Source organism: Thermobia domestica, chromosome 2, assembly GCF_964235325.1.
Source record: "Thermobia domestica chromosome 2, izTheDome1.hap1.1, whole genome shotgun sequence".
Lineage (NCBI taxonomy): Eukaryota > Metazoa > Arthropoda > Insecta > Zygentoma > Lepismatidae > Thermobia > Thermobia domestica.
In genome coordinates, this window is record NC_137455.1 from 43530255 (window position 1) to 43551736 (window position 21482).

General features: G+C 35.4%; 1 protein-coding gene across 1 annotated transcript; it reads right to left on the reverse strand.

Annotated features, from left to right (window-relative positions):
- Window positions 1–1252: 1252 nt before the first annotated feature.
- Window positions 1253–21188, reverse strand: LOC145678986 (uncharacterized). The gene is made up of 3 exons (XM_081749588.1): window positions 19418–21188; window positions 17248–19018; window positions 1253–1307 (listed from the first exon to the last, which is right to left on the reverse strand). Exons 1-3 carry the CDS (start codon window positions 21186–21188, stop codon window positions 1253–1255), a joined length of 3597 nt encoding a protein of 1198 aa, XP_081605714.1.
- Between the last annotated feature and the right edge of the window lie 294 nt (window positions 21189–21482).

Genomic DNA, 21482 nt, shown 5'->3' on the forward strand with positions numbered 1-21482 from the left:
CAACGGATATTGGAATATTGAACTGCTTATATTCGGAAGAAATCGTTTCATTATTTTCATCAATATAATAACTATAACATAAGATAATAATATGTAGATCCAGCCGATAAGTTTATATGGAAAAAACATGCTCATCCACTTAGGGTATATAGAAGGTTGAGGAACCACCCAGAGTAAGTGGAAGAATTCGCCTGTCAAAATAGGGTGAAGTGATCTAAAGTGATTCAAGCTCGCGGTATAACCTACAAAACTTCCTTCTAGCTTTCCATCTTGGACTCGTGCTAGATCTCCAGTGTAGGATCCGTTTGGTAAAGTAGAACCATGATCTCTTCTTCTAGTTCGGTTGAGAAGATGCCATGTAAAATTAATCTTTTCGGTAAATGCTTGTAGCACGTTCGGGACTACACCTTTTGCAATGATATTACCTTTGTAATCCTTTTCCAATATAACAGAAGGAGGAAATGATCGGGTTCCAGCATCTAACTGACACGAATGCAAATTTCTAATTTTATCAGGAAATACGTCTTTTCCTATTGCTAGTTTACCACTGTGAAATTGATCTATTAATATTGGCATTCCTGATGATTTGCAGTGCGTTTCGGAGAAAGGAAAGTAGGTATATATATTGATAAACGATTTCTGAATTATGATTTCAGTGGTTACTACAGCAAGAATTATGTTGAACACATCATGTTGAAAGGCACTGTCAAATACTATCGAGATATCATCAGAAGTATAATTTGTCTTGCTGGAAACCATGATTATCTTACTTCCAGAGCTAAAATGGAGGCTTTTCATGTTATGAAGTGCGTTAAAGAATCCACTAAAATTTTCCGAGATAAACAAATATACTACAAGATCTTCTGACCACTCAAACAAATAAACATTATTCTCAGAGACTACTGATAAGTCCGATATTTTATTATTCAGAAGTAGAATGCCGCTTTTGTAATTTGGAATTATCATATTTAACATTGTACTTTTTTCGCTTTCAAATATTACCAATGCTCTTGTTTGGTTGAAGTATGTATTCATTATGTATAAAACGCAATCAGCTAGCTGAGAATGAGCTGGAATTGCTGGGGAAATTGGTATATCGTTAGTTCTAATTTCCATCACGATTATAAATAAATACACTATAATCACCACTTGAAGTTTGTTCATCTCTTTTGGTTAAGCAAGATTCCTGCAAAATATGAAAAGGAAACGAGACATTAGTATATAAACATATATATATATATATTACATAATGTTAAGTCTCTTCATCACTAAACTCACCCTCACTTTTTTGAATGTTAATGATCAACCTGTAGGGAACGAAGAATATCAAAAATGTAGAAAGTAAACCTGGTTGTATCTAAAATATGCTATTAGATAAACTAATAACCACTGAGCCAGGTAGTATCTAAAAATGCTATTAAATAAACTAATAACCGTTGAGCTAGACATTATCTAAAATACTATTAAATAAACTAATAACCGTTGAGCCAGATAGTATCTAAAATTTTATCGATTAAACTAATAACCATTGAGCCACGTAGCACATAAGAATGCTATTTAATAAACTAATAACCGATGAACCAGGTAATATCTAAAATGCTATCAAATAAACTAATAACCGTTGAGGCAGGTAGTATTCAAAACTTTCTATTAAATAAGTAGTATCTATCAAGTAATCGTTGAGATAAGTAGTATCTAAAACATGCTATTAAATAAACTAATAACTGCTGAGCCAGGTAATAGGCATATCTAAAAATGCTATAAAAGAAACTAATAATCGTTGAGCCATGTAGTATCTAAAATGCTATCAAATAAACTAATAACCGTTGAGCCAGGTGTTATCTAAAAAATGCTACTAAATAATCTAATAATAGTTGAGCCAGGTAGTACCTAAAATGCTATTAAATAAACTAATAACCGTTGAGCCAGGTAGTATTTAAAAACGCTATTAAATGAAGTAATAACTGTTGGGCCTGGTAGTATCTAAAATACTATTAAATAAACTAATAACCGTTGAGGCAGGTAGTATTCAAAACTTTCTATTAAATAAGTAGTATCTATCAAGTAATCGTTGAGATACGTAGTATCTAAAACATGCTATTAAATAAACTAATAACTGCTGAGCCAGGTAATAGGCATATCTAAAAATGCTATAAAAGAAACTAATAATCGTTGAGCCATGTAGTATCTAAAATGCTATCAAATAAACTAATAACCGTTGAGCCAGGTGTTATCTAAAAAATGCTACTAAATAATCTAATAATCGTTGAGCCAGGTAGTACCTAAAATGCTATTAAATAAACTAATAACCGTTGAGCCAGGTAGTATTTAAAAACGCTATTAAATGAAGTAATAACTGTTGGGCCTGGTAGTATCTAAAATACTATTAAATAAACTAATAACAGTTTCCAAACCTTTCCTTATATAGACCAGAAATTTTGGTGCCTATGTTATGACGCAATAATCGTTGGACACAACTTTATACACTATGCGGATTGGGTTGAAAACAACTGTTACTTCATATAATATCGTTTAGTATAGACCTCGATAACTCAAACCTTGTTAATTCGAATTCCATGATAACTCGATTTTTTTCATATTTCCTTGAACTCTCCATAATACTCAATCTTATAATAGCATATATAAGTCGAATGTTTAAAAATTACAACTTCGGTTAATCAAATTTTAAGGGTTTCATAATCATATTTAAAAACCTCGGTAAGTCAAACTTTTGTATCTCCGAACCTCTACAAGTCGAAGTTTAACGTCTTTAATTCAAATTTCTTTTGATGTCACCTCGATAACTCGAAGTTTAAGTCTATGCTTTTACGTAATTGTTATTGTTGCTAATGTCCTGTCATTATATTGTAATTATGTTTTACTCATGTCTAGACATGAAAGGCCCCTTCAAAACAATACATACACTGTATCTTATTTTTATTAGTAATGTTATTTCATTTAAGGAACTTTCACAACTTCAAGTTATAGAGGTTGAATGAATAAGACTTCATGTTAGAGAGGTTGAATGAATAAGACTTCGTGTTATAGAGGTTGAATGAATAAGACTTCGAATTATAGAGGTTGAATGAATAAGACTTCGAGTTATAGAGGTTATAATGAGAAACGCGGCATTTCGGTATCTCCAATCATTTAATAACTCGAACCTTTCTTACTCGAGGAACTTGATAGCTCCAATTTTTCTACTTCCTTCAGCCTCGAGTTATCTAGATCCCATTGTACTATCTGGCTGACTTCCCTTTTTTTAAAAAAAATATTTTCCATTGTCTCTATTTGTTAATTATTATTATTTCAAACAAGTAGGATTGGGCTAAGGGAAAAGCCATAACTTCAATTATTTTTTTAGAAGATCTCATATTCAAAGATATACTGTACATTAACTTAAAGAATACGAGCATAAATGAGTGTCTAACTAATTCAATGTGTGATATTTCAAATAAAGTTTAACTTTATCATTTATTCTTGTGGCACTGGCGATTTATAAAACAGTTGAAAATGCTCCAACAGCATTGCCAGAACGAACTTAAAAAGAATGAATTTTTCTTATTAACTTCTACAGGCTTTATACCAATTGTTCTATATATATATATATATATATATATATATATATATATATATCCATTTATAATTTCCTTGAGTACTAAATTTTTTCCACATGGTTTGTGTAAGAGTTGTCTTAAAATGGTCTACGAAATTTTGTTTTATGAAGACACATGCTCAAAATAGAGGGCTCAAAATTTAAAAAAAAATCGCAAAATATGATCTGTGTATGACTTACGGTTCCCGAGATATGGCTCCTTAAATATCCCGAAATGCAAACTGTTTTGGCCGATATCTGGGAAGTGGTGGCCAGTTAGTCAGTGACCACCGGTTACTATTTGAAACCAAAACGTTTACCATCTTGTTAGTTATTGATCAATACCAAAATGATGTCTATATGACTTACAGTTTCCGAGCTATGGCTTCTTAAATCTCCCGAAATTAGAACTTTTTTTTTGGGCCAATATCTCGGGACGCGAAAAATTCTATCACTTCTTTCAGATAGGTTTTGAAGCTCTATCGAATGGAGGATTCAAAATTTAAAAAATCACAAATAATACACACACACACAAACATATGGAATTCGGCAATGAACTTTGTAACTTCGTTGAAAAATGCAGCAGTGACAATATTTTTGCTGTAACTTGTAGATGTCTGCGAAAAGGATGCCTTCCCCCTTACCTATTCTGTACGTTCATTTTCGTATGACCAGCTACATAGACGCCAGCCCACTCCATTCTGTTAGTATATCTTATATATAAAAGAGAACGTACAAAATCCTTTGTTCCCTCATCACGCTAATACGGCTGAACCAATTTCTTTTATTTTTGGGGGGTTATTAGGATTTGGACCCTAGATGGTTTTTATCATATCACTTTAATTTTTAATTACCAGTGTCTTGAGATAATTGACCATTCAAGTGTCCATAACGTACAAATCCTTTGTTAGATCATCATAGGTAAAAATAAACGTATTTATATGCAACCCGCATGACCGTGTCACTCGGCGGGTTAACATAAATGACAGGCGCTATAATGTTAACATTTACTGCAATCACTTGAAAGCGAAAAAGTAAAAATTATCTAAGTAACAAAGTTTATTGCGTTCCGGGGTGACCGCAGCGAAGCGGGGCGGGTTAACATAAATGACAGGCGATATAATGTTAACATTTAATGCAATCTTCTATGGTTTTTATCATATCACTTGAAAGCGAAAAAGTAAAAATTATCTAAGTAACAACGTTTATTGCGTTCCGGGGTGACCGCAGCGAAGCGGGGTGAACGCTGCTAGTCTATAATAAACAGTGACATGCACTGTATCGCGATATGTTGCACTTTTTCTCTCACGGAATGTTTCGATGACTGACAACATAATTGGAAGAACAAACACAATGTAATGCAGAGAATAGTTACTTTCCCAAGGCATGTAGAATGTCAACAAATATATGGTATGTATAGATAGATAAGACGTGGTAATAGTATGTATTATCATTTATGGAAACTGTTCTTGTAAAAAATAAATATACGTTTTTCATTTTTCTTACTAAGCCGCCTACCTGTCATTCATGTTTTGTTGATTTTATTTCATGCACAAAAATAAGAGAACAACATCATAAGGAGAATTATATGCGTCAGTGAACAAGTAAATGTCAATAAGGGCACGATAAAGATATTAGAATACGAATTAACACCAATTGGTATAATTATTTACAAAAAATTTCTAGTATTGCAATATATATATATATATATATACAACGCGGCCGATTCCGGAGACTATTTCTCAAAACAACTAGTTTTATAGAACTGTAAAACTTTTGTAGTAGTGTAATCTTTAAAACAAATTACTTATTTCACTATTTATTTATAAAAATGTTTGAGTTTTACCTCCGAGGGTTATGCCGTGTAGGCTAAAAAGAAGATGATGAATGGATGAAATGAAGAAAGTGGGATAACCCCGATAAAACCCACATACACACTGTGTTTGTCAGCCACAAAGTCCACTCATCGGATTTGAGCACTCTAGCACTGAACCACCGCGATCCCTTTTCATTAATAAATAATTATACAAATATAGAAAAGTATGTCTAAGAAAAAAATCGTCAAAGCTTACACTTTTTTAGTGCTTAAACAAATCCTTGATAGAGACTCTCTCTTCTTGGCAAAGTAATATTTTTTTTATATATATATAAAGGCGTTAAAAAGAAAGTAGATCGTTCAAAAAGAAAAGAAAACATACGTAGCCTGATCAATAAAGACTGACAATCGGTGTTTATGAGGTGAATAGAACAGCAAGGCACAGAAAAAGAAACACGTCTGTGTAGTGGGACAAGTGCCGAATAGATCGAGCAAGTTTGAAGGATATGACGTCAGGAATGTGACCTTGGCAGCCGTTCAAGCACACGTAATTTCAATTTGTCATAGGGCAACATGGAAATTACACACGAAGAATAGTACAGAAATTCTGTTGACTTATCTTGCAAAGATAAATATTCCGTGTGTAACCCATCCTCCATATAGCCCTGATTTAGCCCCTTGTGATTTCTTTATTTTGCCAACATTGAAGAAATACCTCCGACAACAACTTTTCACATCTTTAGAGGCAGTGGTGAAAGCTTCGGAGGCGATTTTGAGGGATCTATTGAAAAATGCCTTCCAGCATATCTTTGATGACTCGCAAAAGCGTTGGGACAAGTGCATTGCATGTAATGGGGATTATTTTGAAAAAGACCATCAACATTTGGGGGATTAGTACAGGTAATTATGTTTTATTCATTTATGATCGTTCCTTAATGACCAGCCCTCGTATTTCTCATTTTATTAAGGAGATTCTTTTTTATTTGCAACTGGGCCGGATAGTCGCAGTGTACTATATTATGTGCATAAGGTTGTGTGTATATTCGTGATTTTGCTGGTTGATTTTTTTTTTTTTTTTTTTGGTGTCACACACTTGTGCTTTACTCTAAAAGAGAAGGATGATTAATGAAACTTGTGAAATTAATTTTTGTGCCTTTCCACCTGGAATCGAATCCGGGACCACGTGTACCAAAGTACAAAGCCTACTCAGCAGACGAGAGAAGTAGGATTGCTTTGTTCGTTTGCTGCGTTTTATTCCCTTTCGCAAAATATTCTGCGATCGTTTCTGAGCGTAAGTATTATGCATCGTTAATCCTAGAGGACAAAATAAGGTTATTAAACGTAGTCGATACAGGAAGTTGCCTTCTGACGTAATATGAAACCGAAGGCACTCTTTTCGTGGGCCGCGATAGCTCAGTGGTAGAGCGTTCACCTGTAATGCAAAGGGTCTCTGGTTCCATCCCAGCTCACACTAAGTGAGCTTTGTGATGGACAAACCCAGTATGCGTGGATTTTCTCGGGGTCCTCCTGTTTCCTCCCACTTTCTTCATACTACCATTTTATTCATTTGTCATCATCACCGTCTCTTTTAGCCTACCCGACATAACTGTGGGACGTAAAACTCAAAGCATTCATTTATTTTTTCGAAGCTATTTTAAATGGGTTATTTTTATTGTAAACTTCGAAACGAACCCTTCCTCGAATTTATCACAAACAATATTTCTCTCTTTGTATTAGGGATAAGGATAAACTGTTTTTATTAAAACCGAAAACCGGTTTGTAGAAAAACCGAAATCCGAAAAAAATAGTTTTTTTTTCTCTAAGAAAAGGTTCGATTTTTCTGTAAAACTGTTTTTTGATAGAAAACCGAAACGGCTTTGAAAAAAGAAAACCAAACTTGTTTTAAAACCGGAAGACTGGTTTTTGATATAGAACCAAACCGTTCTTTTTAAAAAATGGAAACGATTTTGATAGAAAATTGAACCGGCTTTTTGAAAGTTTTAAAGAGAAAACTCGTTCTTTTTGCCTACCGCTACTATATATACGCACTTATGTCCGTTAGATGTTAATCCTCTATTTCGAATATATAGAGTTCTATGTGATTATCTTACTCTGAGCATCAATAAAGGGAAGTTGTTTAAAAACTGTGCGTTTCACGATTATGAAATGCCATCGTTAAAGGCATTTTAAATGTCCCTGGCTTTTTCAAAATGTATTTCAACAATGGGGCCTTCAAATGAAATACGTCTCTTGAGAACTTTGCAGCTGTCTATCGATAGACTGATGTGATTTCTCAATACTATGTATTAGCAAGCGTGCCCAATACTGGTCAGTATTAAATAATTATATATACAGGGTGTCTCAAAAGTCCTCTGACATAGGGTAACTCTATTATTATCAAAGTTACAACAAAATATAAGAGGGGAAACCATCTCCAAATATGATGTTTTCAACCTAAAGCGAAGGATTTTTTTTTAATCGGACGAGCTGTTTGGGCTGTACACTCTTTATGCACCCAATGTTAAATGAAAATGGAACATTACCATTTACCTGGACCCACAATGTAAGTGAATGAAGTTACTGTCAATTCATATTAACGTTTCGAAAGCCAATTCCCATTTCAAACATTCCCCCATTCACTATTCTCTTACAAAATTTCTCCATTCACTATCCCGCTCCGCCCTCCTCTCCCACAGCCCCTTTTATAAATGACAACTTTGCATTTTCATTTAACATTGAGCACATAAAGAGTGTGCAGTCCAAACGGCTCGTCCGATTTAAAAATATCATTCACTTTAGGTTGAAAACATTATATTTGGAGACGGTTTCCCCTCTTACATTTTGATGTAACTCTGATAATAACAAAGTTACCCTATGTCAGGAGAGTTTTGAGACACCCTGTATTTCGTATCTTTTCAGGAATAAACAGAGAAAAATGTCACTCGCTATGCGAAATCGCTCCAAACAAGATCAGCCTGTGTTCTTCCAATTTCTCAGTCAGGAAGGGTGTCAATCCGCTAATTTGTTTCAATGAGCGGATATTGTACACAGTGAAACATGTCTGCGAAATTTTAGTCGGGAATGTTTCGTAAAGGACGAAAAGAAACAACAGACAAGTCCAAGTCCAGTTCCTGGTAAAACACAGCGAGTTGCAACAGTTGAAAGCCATGCAGCAGTGAATAGAACAATTCACTCCAATAAACGAATGGATATTTTGACCCCCTTAACTCACTGAGAGCGTTGGTATTGTCCATACTATATTATAGTAAGATTTAACTCACATGGCCTATCCTGGAATTCTATCTAGATGAAATTCAGTAGTTAGTCTCGAAATGCGACAAGTGAATGAATAATGTCGGTGACGTCTACTGAAAAACAGATATAATCGAAACAGCCATCATACATACTGTATCTACTTTACAAAGTTCATATAAATACATTTATTACTGCTCTAAAAAATATCATTGAATAGGTTTCATTTGATTATTAAAAGAATAAAATTATACATCACAATATTTAATTTTAACTTAGTAAGTGATATTTAAATAGATAAAATCAATGCCTTACATTTTTCATTTAGCAAATTTATCCAATTTTTGGTGTAACTTTATTACACTGTTACGATAGTATTTGAAAGTTAAAGAACATATTAATGTCGATTCATGGTCGGAAACAAGACATATTAAATCAGAAATAATTATGTAATTATAACGTCAAAAGAAAAACTATAGTCCCTCAGAGTATAAACACTTCATCCAGTTCCTTGCCAGGTGGTAAAGTGCCCAGGACCGACGAGACGTTACCACGTTGGATAGAAACGGATATGCGCTCTATTAGATAGGAAGTGGAGCGAACTTCGCCGGAAACACAAGAAATGCGTCTTCCTACTTCCCTAATGAATTCAAGATTTCTTGCACCCCAAGCACCACTTGTTTCAATAGCGATTGGAGTGAAAACAAACTTTTCGAGAAGGTTGTTGTATTTTCTTTGCTTTTCAGCTTCTCTGCGATTAGCAACAGCTCCAGCGTTCATTACTGACAGAGGGAGACTTGAATCAGCGTATGTATCAGCGCATGTGAAGTCCCACAATAAACATTAACCTCTCACCCATGGAACCAGTGTCATCCCATCTGGTCGCTTTCCATCCGAACGACAGCAACCAGAAGGTTCCCGTATTGAAGGAAATCCAGCTGTGTTGAGGGCTCGTAGTATTATATCATTTACCGAGGAATGTCGGGCGAATCTACCAGCGCTCTTCATGCATGAAAGGCCATGCAGGCCACGTTGGTTCACCTCATCCCCACAAGCTGGACAGCGATGAGGCTCACAAACTGCTAAGCCTAAACGTAAGGCTGCAGCAATTCGAAAGCTTTCATTTGACAAATGAAGGCCTAAAGGCGGAGAAGGTATCGCCATCAACCATGCACCCGCTTCGGGAGACGAGGCAGCAAGAAGCCTGGCTTTATCTTCCGGAACAACAACAGATTGTAACAAATGATTATGTAATTGACATGCAATTGGTGTATACCAAGATGACTGATAACACTTTTTGTTAATCTCCGGAAGGCTTGTATCTGCTAAGTTTGCCCACTTATTAGAGCCTTCTCGAACTGAACCATCTGGGTCCAAACAATAACCCTGTGGAAAGAGAGCTTCGATTAAACGCAGAGATCCGTGGTATGACGCTAAGAATGTAGGAATCGCCATATCCACAGCTCGTCGAATACCAAGACCGCCCAAACCAACAGGTAAACATGCTTGTGTCCAAGAGTTGTCATTTAAGGAGCAGTTCAGAATTGATTCAAGGCCAGTTTTCAGGACTATCAGTGTAATAAAATCAAACTATTACAATTCAGTTGATTTAATATACAACTAAATTTTTACTAATTGAATCTCACTAACTCTCAGTAATAATTAACACGTCTTCCAGGGGCGGAGCAAGGCAAAAATTTCACCCGGGAAAGTGACTTTTAGGCGCCCCCTAGTCCTATCCTTTCTTTACATTTTATTAGATAGATTTTAATGTTTTAAACCCATTTTTCAATCCCCAATAATATTCATTGTCTGGGAGAAGTTCACAAAGAACATGGCCCGTTATAAGCAATAGCAACTCCCTCTCCACTCTATGTCCTACATGCTATCTTCGTCGATACAGCACTCCTCCCCTAGTACTATGAAACCCCTTTCTTCCCTGGTAAAATCGAAAAAGATAATGTAATTGGCGCTACTTTACAAGAATATAAACAAAAGAAGTAAGTAGAAGACACGTTGTAAAATTTATTTTTGATGCTCGTTTTGGCGCCCTCTGACTGTGGCGCGCCGGGTAATTGCCGGGTTGCCCGGTCCTTGGTCCGCCCCTGGCGTCTTTGTGTGTAATCATTTCTTCTACAGACCACATTCATAATTTCTGTATGTTGGAAACCTATTTTAATTCGTCAATTACCGTTTAAATTATTGATAAGAAAATGTTTAGCATGAGAATATTCATCTGTTTCGTAACTCTAGAAGGATATAGCTTTAACACGTTGTTATACTAAACCTTAGATTTCAACACTTTGTTTGAGCAAATTCTTCGCTGATTGGTTGAATGATGTGTCAAATGTTTTTGTTCACCTTTCTAAGCCTTCTCTTGCTCTGCCTATCAACAGAATGAGGGAGGCCCGTATTGTAGAAGACGGAGATACAATTCATCATCATTTGAGTCGGACGATGATTAATGGATTATTTGATGAATAGCCTCAAGAGAGAATGTAACAGCAGTATAAGAGGCCAACAGGATCTGTTAAAAACAGATCCTCATCTTTCATTCTGGGATATCACTTGGATCGGAAGTCTTTTCTTCCCCAAGCTAGATAGATCCTTCTTTGACTTTTCTCGTGGAGGTTAGGGTAAAGAAATCCTTATTGTTGATAATAAGTTAGTGTGTACCTAGATAATTACAGGTCACGTGGTCTAATATTGAAATAAACTTGCTCCTTTTTTCTACTGTGTCACCGGTGATAGTTACAAAGTTCAGTTCGTACATTTGGAACTTGCTTTTTTTTTTTTTTTTTTTTGCGTGACAGCTTCATTATTATTTAGTTTCACACAACGATTATGGTTGACATTTAATTAATAGGGTACACTACTTTATTTACTATCTGCGTCTATACGTCGATAATAAGGAAAGACTAATTTGTTTATGTAAAGAAATAAACATAATGAATTTGTGCATAGATATACAAATACTAAAATCGAATGTGCATTTAATACTAATACTATGTAGTGAAGGTGAAAGTTGACTGTGCAACACACAATGTAAGAGAAAGACTCCACAGTAGACATCACAGAAGCATTGGAACGAGCGCAGAATGACAAAAAGAAAAAAAAAACTCTAACGGGAATAAAACTAGTGCCATTCAGATGGAAAGTAGACATCTTATTGACTAAGTTAGCTCGTCTCTCTCTCTCTCTCTCTTTATACAGGGTATTTCAAAACAACACCGACAACGTTTGGGAGGTGATTCCTGACACCAAGATAAGACGAAAAGTATAGATCAACCTGAGTGCACAAATGCTTCCTTTCGGAGTTATAATTTGCCGAAAACATGAAAAAATGATCTTTAAAGGTCCATGGCTCCAAAACTATGGGAATATATGTATGAAACTCTACCGAACCGTTGGATTGGTCGTCAAGGAGCTGGCGACTTAGCATGTCTCAGCTGGCCTCCACGGTCACCGGATTTACCCTGTGACTTCTTCCTGTGGGGTTTCGTTAAAGACAATGTTTATGTACCACCACTCCCACAGAATCTGGAACAGTTGATGAACCGCATCCGTACTGCCATAACATCACTGACGCAGAACATGCTTGCCCGAGTATGGGAGGAATTTGAGTGTCGATGTGATATTGTTCGTGTCGCTGATGGATGATATATTGAACATCTGTAATTTGAACTTTGAACTGTAATTTGAACTCGAGAGATTCGTAAATATGTGTGAAAATTTTCAAATTCGTATGTCCTTAGGTTTTCGAAATACGTATATTCTTTTTGAAACAGGGTGTAATTATGATTTAGGAAGTAAAAGTCAAATGATCATATTTTAAACATGAATCTCATTTAATTACTTTTGAAGCAGTAGAACTGTTTTAAGAACTGTAAATTATTGACTATCTCCTTTCATTTTAAAGTAGCTTACATATATATATATATATATATATATATATATATATATATATATATATATATATATATAATCATACATAATTCATTCTCGAAAGTTGAAACAATTGAAAAATAGCGACAGAAACTCTAATTTCGTTATCTCTTCATTCTTCTTCTTCATAATTCTGTTACTATTCTTGAATTGATTGATTTTTAAATAAGTGTTTGTAGACCTAATTTTGCAAAAGATTCTTCATCTTCAGAGACAAAATACAAAGAGAGAGAGACAGAGAAAAGAAAAAAGAGAAAGGAAACAAAGTGTTAACTCTTTATTACTTTCACAAGATAATAAAATTATCCGTTTGTATAAATTGCTGGCAACACTTAGTAATTCTTTAATTTTCTTTTCAGAAAAAAGTCTTGTTAAAATAACTAGTAGTGTCACGTATGCACTATGTGGAGGAGCTTAGTTTCTATAGCGTGATATTTTTTCAATGAATTTTGAAACCGGAAGTCATAGTACAGGGTGTACCAGAAGTAGAGACTCACCTTTTGTGTGATCAGAACATTTTTATTATATACAAGAATGGCATAAAACAAAATTGTAGTTACAGAGGAATGATGTATAAATCAAGTGCTTTACAGTATCTAATTCCAATTCTCCATTTGGAGGTCCACTTGACGGTCATTAACATCGATGCATGCCTACATCCAGAGACGCACATTTCTACATACATCTCGGCACATATGAACGGGAATGTTTTTGAATTCTTCGGTAATTGGCGCCGTCACCACATTTGGATTTTCAGGACTCCAGTACACACAGTTGTGACGGTACACTGACACTGACACATGGAACTTGGTCACGTCCGTTCAGGCTATGTTGTGTTCGAAGTCAAGATTTTTTTTTTTTTGGTCGAGATCATGATTTCTTGGGCTCAAATATTAACATTCCTCTTAAACCTCCTCTTAAACCAAGATATTTTTTTTCGGAACCCCCTTTTGTGATTAGAAAGGAACTGATTGTTTTCAGTATTGCCTGGCTCAGTCTTCAAAGGTTTTGGGTCAAAGAAAGTACTTGAAAACTATGGTCATTGCTATGTCAAACAGTAGAACAATAACTTCAAGGTCACCACTAATATAGAGATCCTCAGTCGTTACTTTCTTCCCTTTGAACAGCAGTGACTCATGGAAAACTCGATTTCCATACCTCCAAAATGCAAACATTTATAAAGGATAAAGACGATACTGGCGAACACAGCTTGTCTAGAAACTATTTAGTGACATATTTTGCTTTGAAATTGAGTACATGGAAGGTAATTGCTGTTTCTTCCGGGAAAAAAATTACAAACATCAAAGTAAGAAAGTACAAAGTTGGAAACCTTTGGGCCCCCGTTCCCTGCGCCACTGTTCATTGCTACCACGTTCGTTCCAAATAGTGTGTTAACAGAGAAGACAGAACCTATTCAGGGAGCGGTAAATCGATTCCAAGAAATCATTTCTCGAAATCACTTACCATTTCTGGAAATCACTTACCATTTTTTCTTGTATGTATATCAATATTAAAACTTGAAGTAGGTCTACTAGTAAATTTCAAAAATTTCTGGTTTTGGTAAAGTGTTACTTGTGACTTTGGTACGTTTTCTTGACACTTTGAATCTATTCCAAATAAACATTTATCGCTATCTATTACCGCTTCTGTTCTGTAGTGTTGAACGTTGAAACTGCAAAGCTTGATTTGTACCATTTCAGGTTTGACAAGAGGGTTAACAAATGATAAAAAACGTACTCTTGGACGTTGAATCGATTTGAAAACTCGTTGAAATCGTTGAATCGCTTCTCGATATATCTTTCCGTTTTCTGCTTTTGCTCTGCTATCTGTTAACAGACAGACGGACGGATGTATTATCTGTCAGAAAAGTAAATGTACACCTATTTTTCGAATCTGGCATTCCTGCGCTCCATCCGTGGAGAGTATGAGAATTAAATCAATCAAATGTTTACTGAGAGGCAAAAAGAAAAGTTTAATCTCAATAAGACATTGTAGAGGAGCACAAGCTGTTAATACGAATAGTGCATAGTGTAAATAAAGGATGACACCGAAAGAGAAAGCCAGAAACAGCTGTTAAACTTAGAAAAAAAGAGTAAATATTGTCGAAGTGGGAACATAAAACTCAAATACAACAAATACGCCGACAACTAAACGTTCACCACGTCATGATCTTGGTATAGTGGTTAAGGTCCTGGCTTACAAATTAAAAGAACGCGAGTTCGAATCCCAGTCAGAGACGTTTTTTAAAAATTTTGTTAATAATACATACAGCTCATGAGAGGTGGTAAAAGAGGTCGTATTTAGTCTTACGTAGCAATTATTATTGGTAATGTTTAGTACTGATAATACTTTTTGTCTTTGCGTATTGCTTTTATTCTCTTCTTAATTTTGAAAGAGAAGAATATCCGAACAAATGCCACCAAAATTCCTCATATTTTGAATGTAAACGCCATTTGCAATTAGTAAAGAATAAAAATTGAACGTTCCGATGTAGTTGCAAAAAGAAAAAAGAAAAACATGAAAGTGGAGTGTTCGAATCCATACTCATGGTTATTAAAAATACAATTTCTACATGCTTTACACCTCCCGACCACGTTTCTACGTTAGCAATTAAAAGGTTTGTGTTTAGGTTAGGCTGGTCAATACGTTTTGCAAAGGGGCCCGGTTTAGCTCTGACGCACCACAGGTGAGAGCAGGGAGCAAAACACCTTTTCTCTCTCCCTCTGTGTGTCTATTTATCTATCTATCTGTATATATATATATATATATATATATATATATATATATATATATATATATATATATATATATATATATATATATAACGCTATTTGTGAATGCCATAACTACCCTAATTTTTAAGCGGATTGAGACGAAACTTGGCACAAACATTAATTGTTGAAATATCTTGATGAGTTCGTTAACCAGAATAATTAGATGAAAATGTTCAAAATGGCGGCCCTTCAAACTTTTAAAAACTTCCAAGGGAACCAAATTTCGCCCATAAATATGTATTCAGAAAGTTTGAATAACTTTTCCTCTTTTACTGAGATATTTGTGTGCAGGGACTTATTGAGCTATTGGACCCGATTAATCGCATAAAGAAGGTTCACGCTCTTTCACTACGGTCAGGCTTTTTTTTTCAGGAGGGAGTTATTTTCGTATCGGAACAAGATGATTGTTAGTGATGATATGAAATTACACATTGAAAGTGAAGTAACTTGTGAAACGTGTTATTTGAAAGAATAATATAATAAATGTGCTTTCCCCTAACACAGAGAACTGTAAATCATGTATTTCGAGTTTCGAGTTCCGGAGAGTAGAAGAGGCGTAAAAATCTCAGTTTTTTGGTAATTGAAGTAATGAGTATTTTCAATGAGAGTCTAATTACTGTAATAGCGCAATGAGTATTTTGCAATTGAAGTCATAAACGAGTACGGTGTATGTAATTGAACTTATAAAAGAGTGTGGGGTGTTAATGATAATATGAATTAATTTTTTATGTGATGTACATATGTAATTGTTATTTACGTACGACATAATGTTCCGCACAATGAGACGAATCCCTAATTACGATCTTTTATGATTTACATATACATAATGTTCCGCACAATGAAACTAATTTGTAATTATGAATTTAAGTTGTTGTACCAATTAAAAGTATTGAATAAATAAATAAAATATATTTACTTACCGCTGTCGTCCTTTGGCGACGCACGCTGATGAAACACGAACCACACCGACTGTCCACGAAGTGAACTTACGACTTCGGAATAGTTATTGTAGAAAAATATATAAGCATACTACATTGAGTATTATTAATGTGCATAAATAAATATATGCATTCTTTCTTTATCTTATCTTGAATACACATACTTATTTGACGTTTAATGAATATATATATGCATAACACACATTTTTTTAAAAAAGTAAGAGCGTCACATAAAGCATTAATGCACGTAAATAAATTTAATTGTATGATACTTGATATGAAGCATACGTATTCTTCCTTTATCTTATATAGAATACATATACTTCGTATGATATCAATATTTGTTTGGAGAAATAAAACATATTATAAATTGTAACGCTTTATTGTATTTATATACTCTACAATATTGTATTTTGGCATATTGATATACATATTTAAATAAGATATTTACATTATATATATACGTACAAGTACCAACATATAGGAAAAACTTATGAACATATTTGATGATATTATGACATCATCCCACCTTTAGATAGTTTACTATTTACATATATACAAAATACCAATCATTTCACACACTTAATACTTTGATAACCATATGGCAATGTTGTATAGTCAGTAATACTGTTATGATTTAATCGTCGTCTTTTATTTTGAACTTTCTGATGTGTTTTAGTTTCAGACTTGGATACGATGACAAACCCAGCCTTATGAACAATTTTTCCTGGATTGTGTAACTGTCTCTTCTCAGCTTTATCTCAAACTAGTTGATAAAAATGATCAAAGTTAATTTCTTGTCGTGTACGATGATTTAAAGTTATTCCTCTAGTTTTAAATACATAATCTACTTTACCTGTTTGAACTTCTTTCATTCTATAGGCATAATTTTTTGGTCCTAAGCCTATAAATGCATCAATTTCCCACCCTTCTGGTACTTCATTGGTTAGTTCTCCCAGGTAGGATCCGGTTGTAAGATTGGATTCTCTATCTCGTTGCTGTATAAACATGATACTGTCTGTGTCACAATAAAGAACATGGTCTGGTCCTGCTGCAGTCAATAGGTCATGAAGACGAAGTCTTGCCCATGACGTGATGAACGAAGCAAGCACGACATTTGAAAACTTCCATGGTTTATTTTCGCTTTCAATGTCTTTGTAAGTGATTAGGAGATGGCGTTGACCAATGGGTGTTACTGTTTGTACCTCGTATTGCGGTGACAGCAGGTACGTCAAAAACCTTTCCGGAGTGTCAACGACTTTTGATTGTGGAAGATCGGTTCTCTGTCCCCATTTTCCATAAAGCGAGTTGAGGATTATTTTAGCAATATACCTCAGACCCGGGTTTGTTCTAATATTATTGTAATTTAATTGTATGCCTTCGTGGGCATGATACTCTTCAATGTATTTTTGTTTGTCTCCTTCGCTTTGACATGATGCAGGAAAACCTGAAGCCTCCTGCTTCATTTGAAGGAAAGAATTCACATAGTCTTTAAACAGACTAACTGAATTTTCTTTCTCACCGCCAACCAGGTTAAATTCCCAAACTTCCTTTATTTTGAGTATCTTATAACCATTTTGAAGTGCTTTATGCAATTCTGGGGTACAGAACGTTCCAGTAATGGCACGATCATTTTCACAATGCAAACATTCGGTAACACTTTCTTCCTCCATACATGTGCGACATAAGCCAAAAAGTAATCGGCCATGTGCAACATATGGCAGGATTGGAAAGAATAATTGACTTGGAGGCAAAACGGTACATTTAACCATACCATGAATACTTTCCACTTCTGGAAAGTCCGGCCCCCTATGAATTTTTGGCGCACCCACTGGCAACGGTTTACGAGCCATTACCCAGGGGTAGAGGCTAGTAACGTCCAGATATTGAATATATTCCTCATCAGTACACTCATACAAGGCATTAAAGCATTCAGTTCGGCCACCATTAAATCCGTGCTTGGGAACCAAATGATCGACAAGATCATTACACTGAGTTTTAATAAACTCTTGAATGGACTTGTCGGACTTCACCTGGTCATCCCACTGACATTCCCATTTCTCAACAACGTTGAGATTATGTTCTTTTAAATATTGGGATTTAATAACGGTCGCTTCGTACCTTTGTTGCATGGATGTACGATGGGGTGAGGACGCGTCAAGCTGTTCATGGCGCATATCAGGGTAACAGGTCAAACACCCATGGAAAAAACACCCATGAAATTCATAAACAGTATTACTAGATGGCTCATATCCATCCACCTTGTATTTTCCAAATCGTCTTTCGCCGCCATTTGCTGAATGTTGAATTTCAGTACCTCTTGTTTCGCTCATATACCGCAACCATTGCAAAGCTTTTACACTTTGCCGATCGCGGTAGTCAAATCCAAGAGGTGGAATAATTGCAATTGACTCTTTGGGTAAATACAAAGTGCAGTATGTAAGCATAGCAAGACTGGCTATGGTTCCGGATGAAATGAAACACTGGATTCCACCAGTTTTCTCCTCTACCATATCCGAAAACTTGATAACCGCTTCTGCTAAAATTCTCACATCATTGCGGCAATACTCCAACATCTCTTTTTGCAGGTCATACTGCTCGCCACTTGCAGCACGTTCTTGGTGCCAGGCGATTAATTGTTGTTGTTCTTCCGGAGCACGATTTTCAGGATCAAAATATTTAAGGTTCGGAATTTTGCCTACATAATTTTGATTGTTTGGTGTATTAAACAAGTATGGGAAATCTCCCTTCCTTAAATTTCCAGAAAGGCCTAATGATTTCGGGAGTTTTGATAATTTAACTCCCATATGAAGAAATGTATCGCGAAAGATTAAATGATTACCAATCCGCAACTCGGTAATTTTGTGCCCCGTCATTGTCATTGATGGTGTAAGATGGTGGGTTTCAATGAGATTTTTAAGACAGAAATGGATATCATAGCGTGATCCGTTATGGCTCAGTACAATTGTACGTTCAAACTTCGGACGAGATATTAACACAAAGTTAATAAACTCGTCGATGTTCTTAAAAGAAAACTCGCGTTTTCCATTTTGATTTCCACATTCAAAGCATGGCATGTCTAAACTGTTACCCTTACACTTGTAGCAAATCATTTGCGCGCAAACAAGATTTACTACATGCTCTTGTTCACCTTCAATATTCGTATCTAGAAGCATAGTCTCTACATCAAAAATTATGTACAAATATTTTTCTACCCGGGTAAGTTGTTGGTTTTGTACATAACATACGTGGTCACGCTCAACATGCTCAGAGCATGATTTACACAAACGTTCCCCGCATTTATGCATAGAATTACGACGGCGTCTCAAATCAAACATAACACCACATTCATCAAACACTCTAACCATATCACATACACTCTTGCTTCGTCCGGTGACATCTTTGTGATTGTTAAAACATTCACTTGTCGGAAACAATCTATGGCAATCCTCGCATTTTCGTTGCATATCAGAGGACGATAACTCGTGGTACTTTTCACAATATGTGCACTTAAACTCACACTTATGAAAAATACCAGATTTACTGTACCCCTGCAAACAATGATTACAAAATCCGTCGGTTCCCAAAAGTTTACGGACACTAGTTATTAGTTGGTAGTGATTATCTTCGTAAAGCAAATATATTTGCTTACCACCCTTAATCCCCGGATATATTACATAAAATTCACGTGTCATTTGATTTCTTTCGTATACAACGATCTGGTACTTAGGTGCGAGGTGGTTTTGTATTTTTTTCACGTCGTTTAAAGTACATCCATTTTGATCTGCAGCGTTTATTCCTAGTTTTATAGCTAGTTTCCTTGCTTGTTTTAACAACCGTTTCGGATTGTTCCTTAAATCATACACTTGAGCATATCGTTGTTCGGCCCTTGCCATCCCCAGAATTACACTCTTTGGGAGGCAGTACACATCCTTTTCCATAGGAAGTAATTTATCTTCCAAGAAGTCAGCCAATGGAAGATATTTCTTAATGGTTCGTTCACGTCTTTTACCTCTTCCCTTTCGGAGATGCACAGTATGCACCTTAAACGTAACGTCACCTCCGATTAGGAACTCCTCATTACTGTTGAGGGTATTTTCCACTACGGAAAAGAGGACCTCAGGGTTTAATTCCGATTTTCTGCGCCATGACAGATAAATTGGTTTATTTAACTTCGAGGCAGCGCTCTCGATAGTTATTCCTACAAAGGTGTTGTTGTCAACATCCTTTAATGTATGGGTCATTACAAAATCAAACAGATTTCGTATATATTTTTCTGGATTTTCGATTCCATTTGAACCCATACACTTAATGATTAGTTCTGTCCCCTTTAGCCCAAAGTAAGCATATGTGCGGGATGTACTCTTTACTACTTCAAATTGTTGTGCACCCATACCATCCATTGTCTTAGGTACTTCCTCAAATTTCACAGAACCAAATCCAGTTAAGTTCATAGGTTCCCCAGATCTTGCAGTGCTTGGCCCTGGTAAGTTTACAGGATTACCTAATAGCTCAGCAGCAGCATCACCAAGTAAACCATCAGTTTTACCTGCTAATATTAGCTGCTTGAACTTTTCACAAGCTTGATTTTTTATACTATCCTCACGAAAAAATCCGCACTGATATAAATCAGAAATATCAGCAGCGGATTCACAGGTTGCCAAAATAATTTCCTGAACAGCCCCATAATGCTTAAATAGCGCTTGCAGAAAACGCTCATACTCAAGACTACGTACACGCACCCCATTCCTATGAAAATTTTCCACTATCATTTTCCAAGTATAATAAACAACTTCGGCTGCCTCATATCCGAAGCGTTCTGCCATGATTAATAGCTCACTTAGGTCGGCTGCACTTGTAGAAGCCATCTGTAATCAGATATTATATTGTTGTATATTTTATCAATATATGTTCAAGTTAAATTCACAGTATTTTTTTTTCACTGAACGCACAACGATAATTGTAAATCCAAATTCAGCAAAGATTCAGTTTTAAAGATTCTTTCACAACTGTTGATAACTATAAATCACAATGTTACGTGTCAGTTTACCAAACATACGCTTAATACTTTACTATTTCAATGTAATACAACATCGTTTAATTCACAAGATTTACCGAAAATTCAGTTCTAACTTTATCAATAATTTCACCAGTACTTGTTG

Bases quoted from the DNA above. Each gene is read 5' to 3' on its own strand.
- LOC145678986 (XM_081749588.1), bottom strand. From the start codon at position 21,188: ATGGCTTCTACAAGTGCAGCCGACCTAAGTGAGCTATTAATCATGGCA. The intron at 19,019-19,417 runs GTAAGGGTAACA...AAAATTATGTAG, and splicing joins GCAAATGATTTGCTACAAGT to GCAAAATTCCGAACCTTAAA. The intron at 1,308-17,247 runs GTGGGAAATTGA...CGTTCCCTACAG, and splicing joins ACCAATGAAGTACCAGAAGG to GTTGATCATTAACATTCAAA.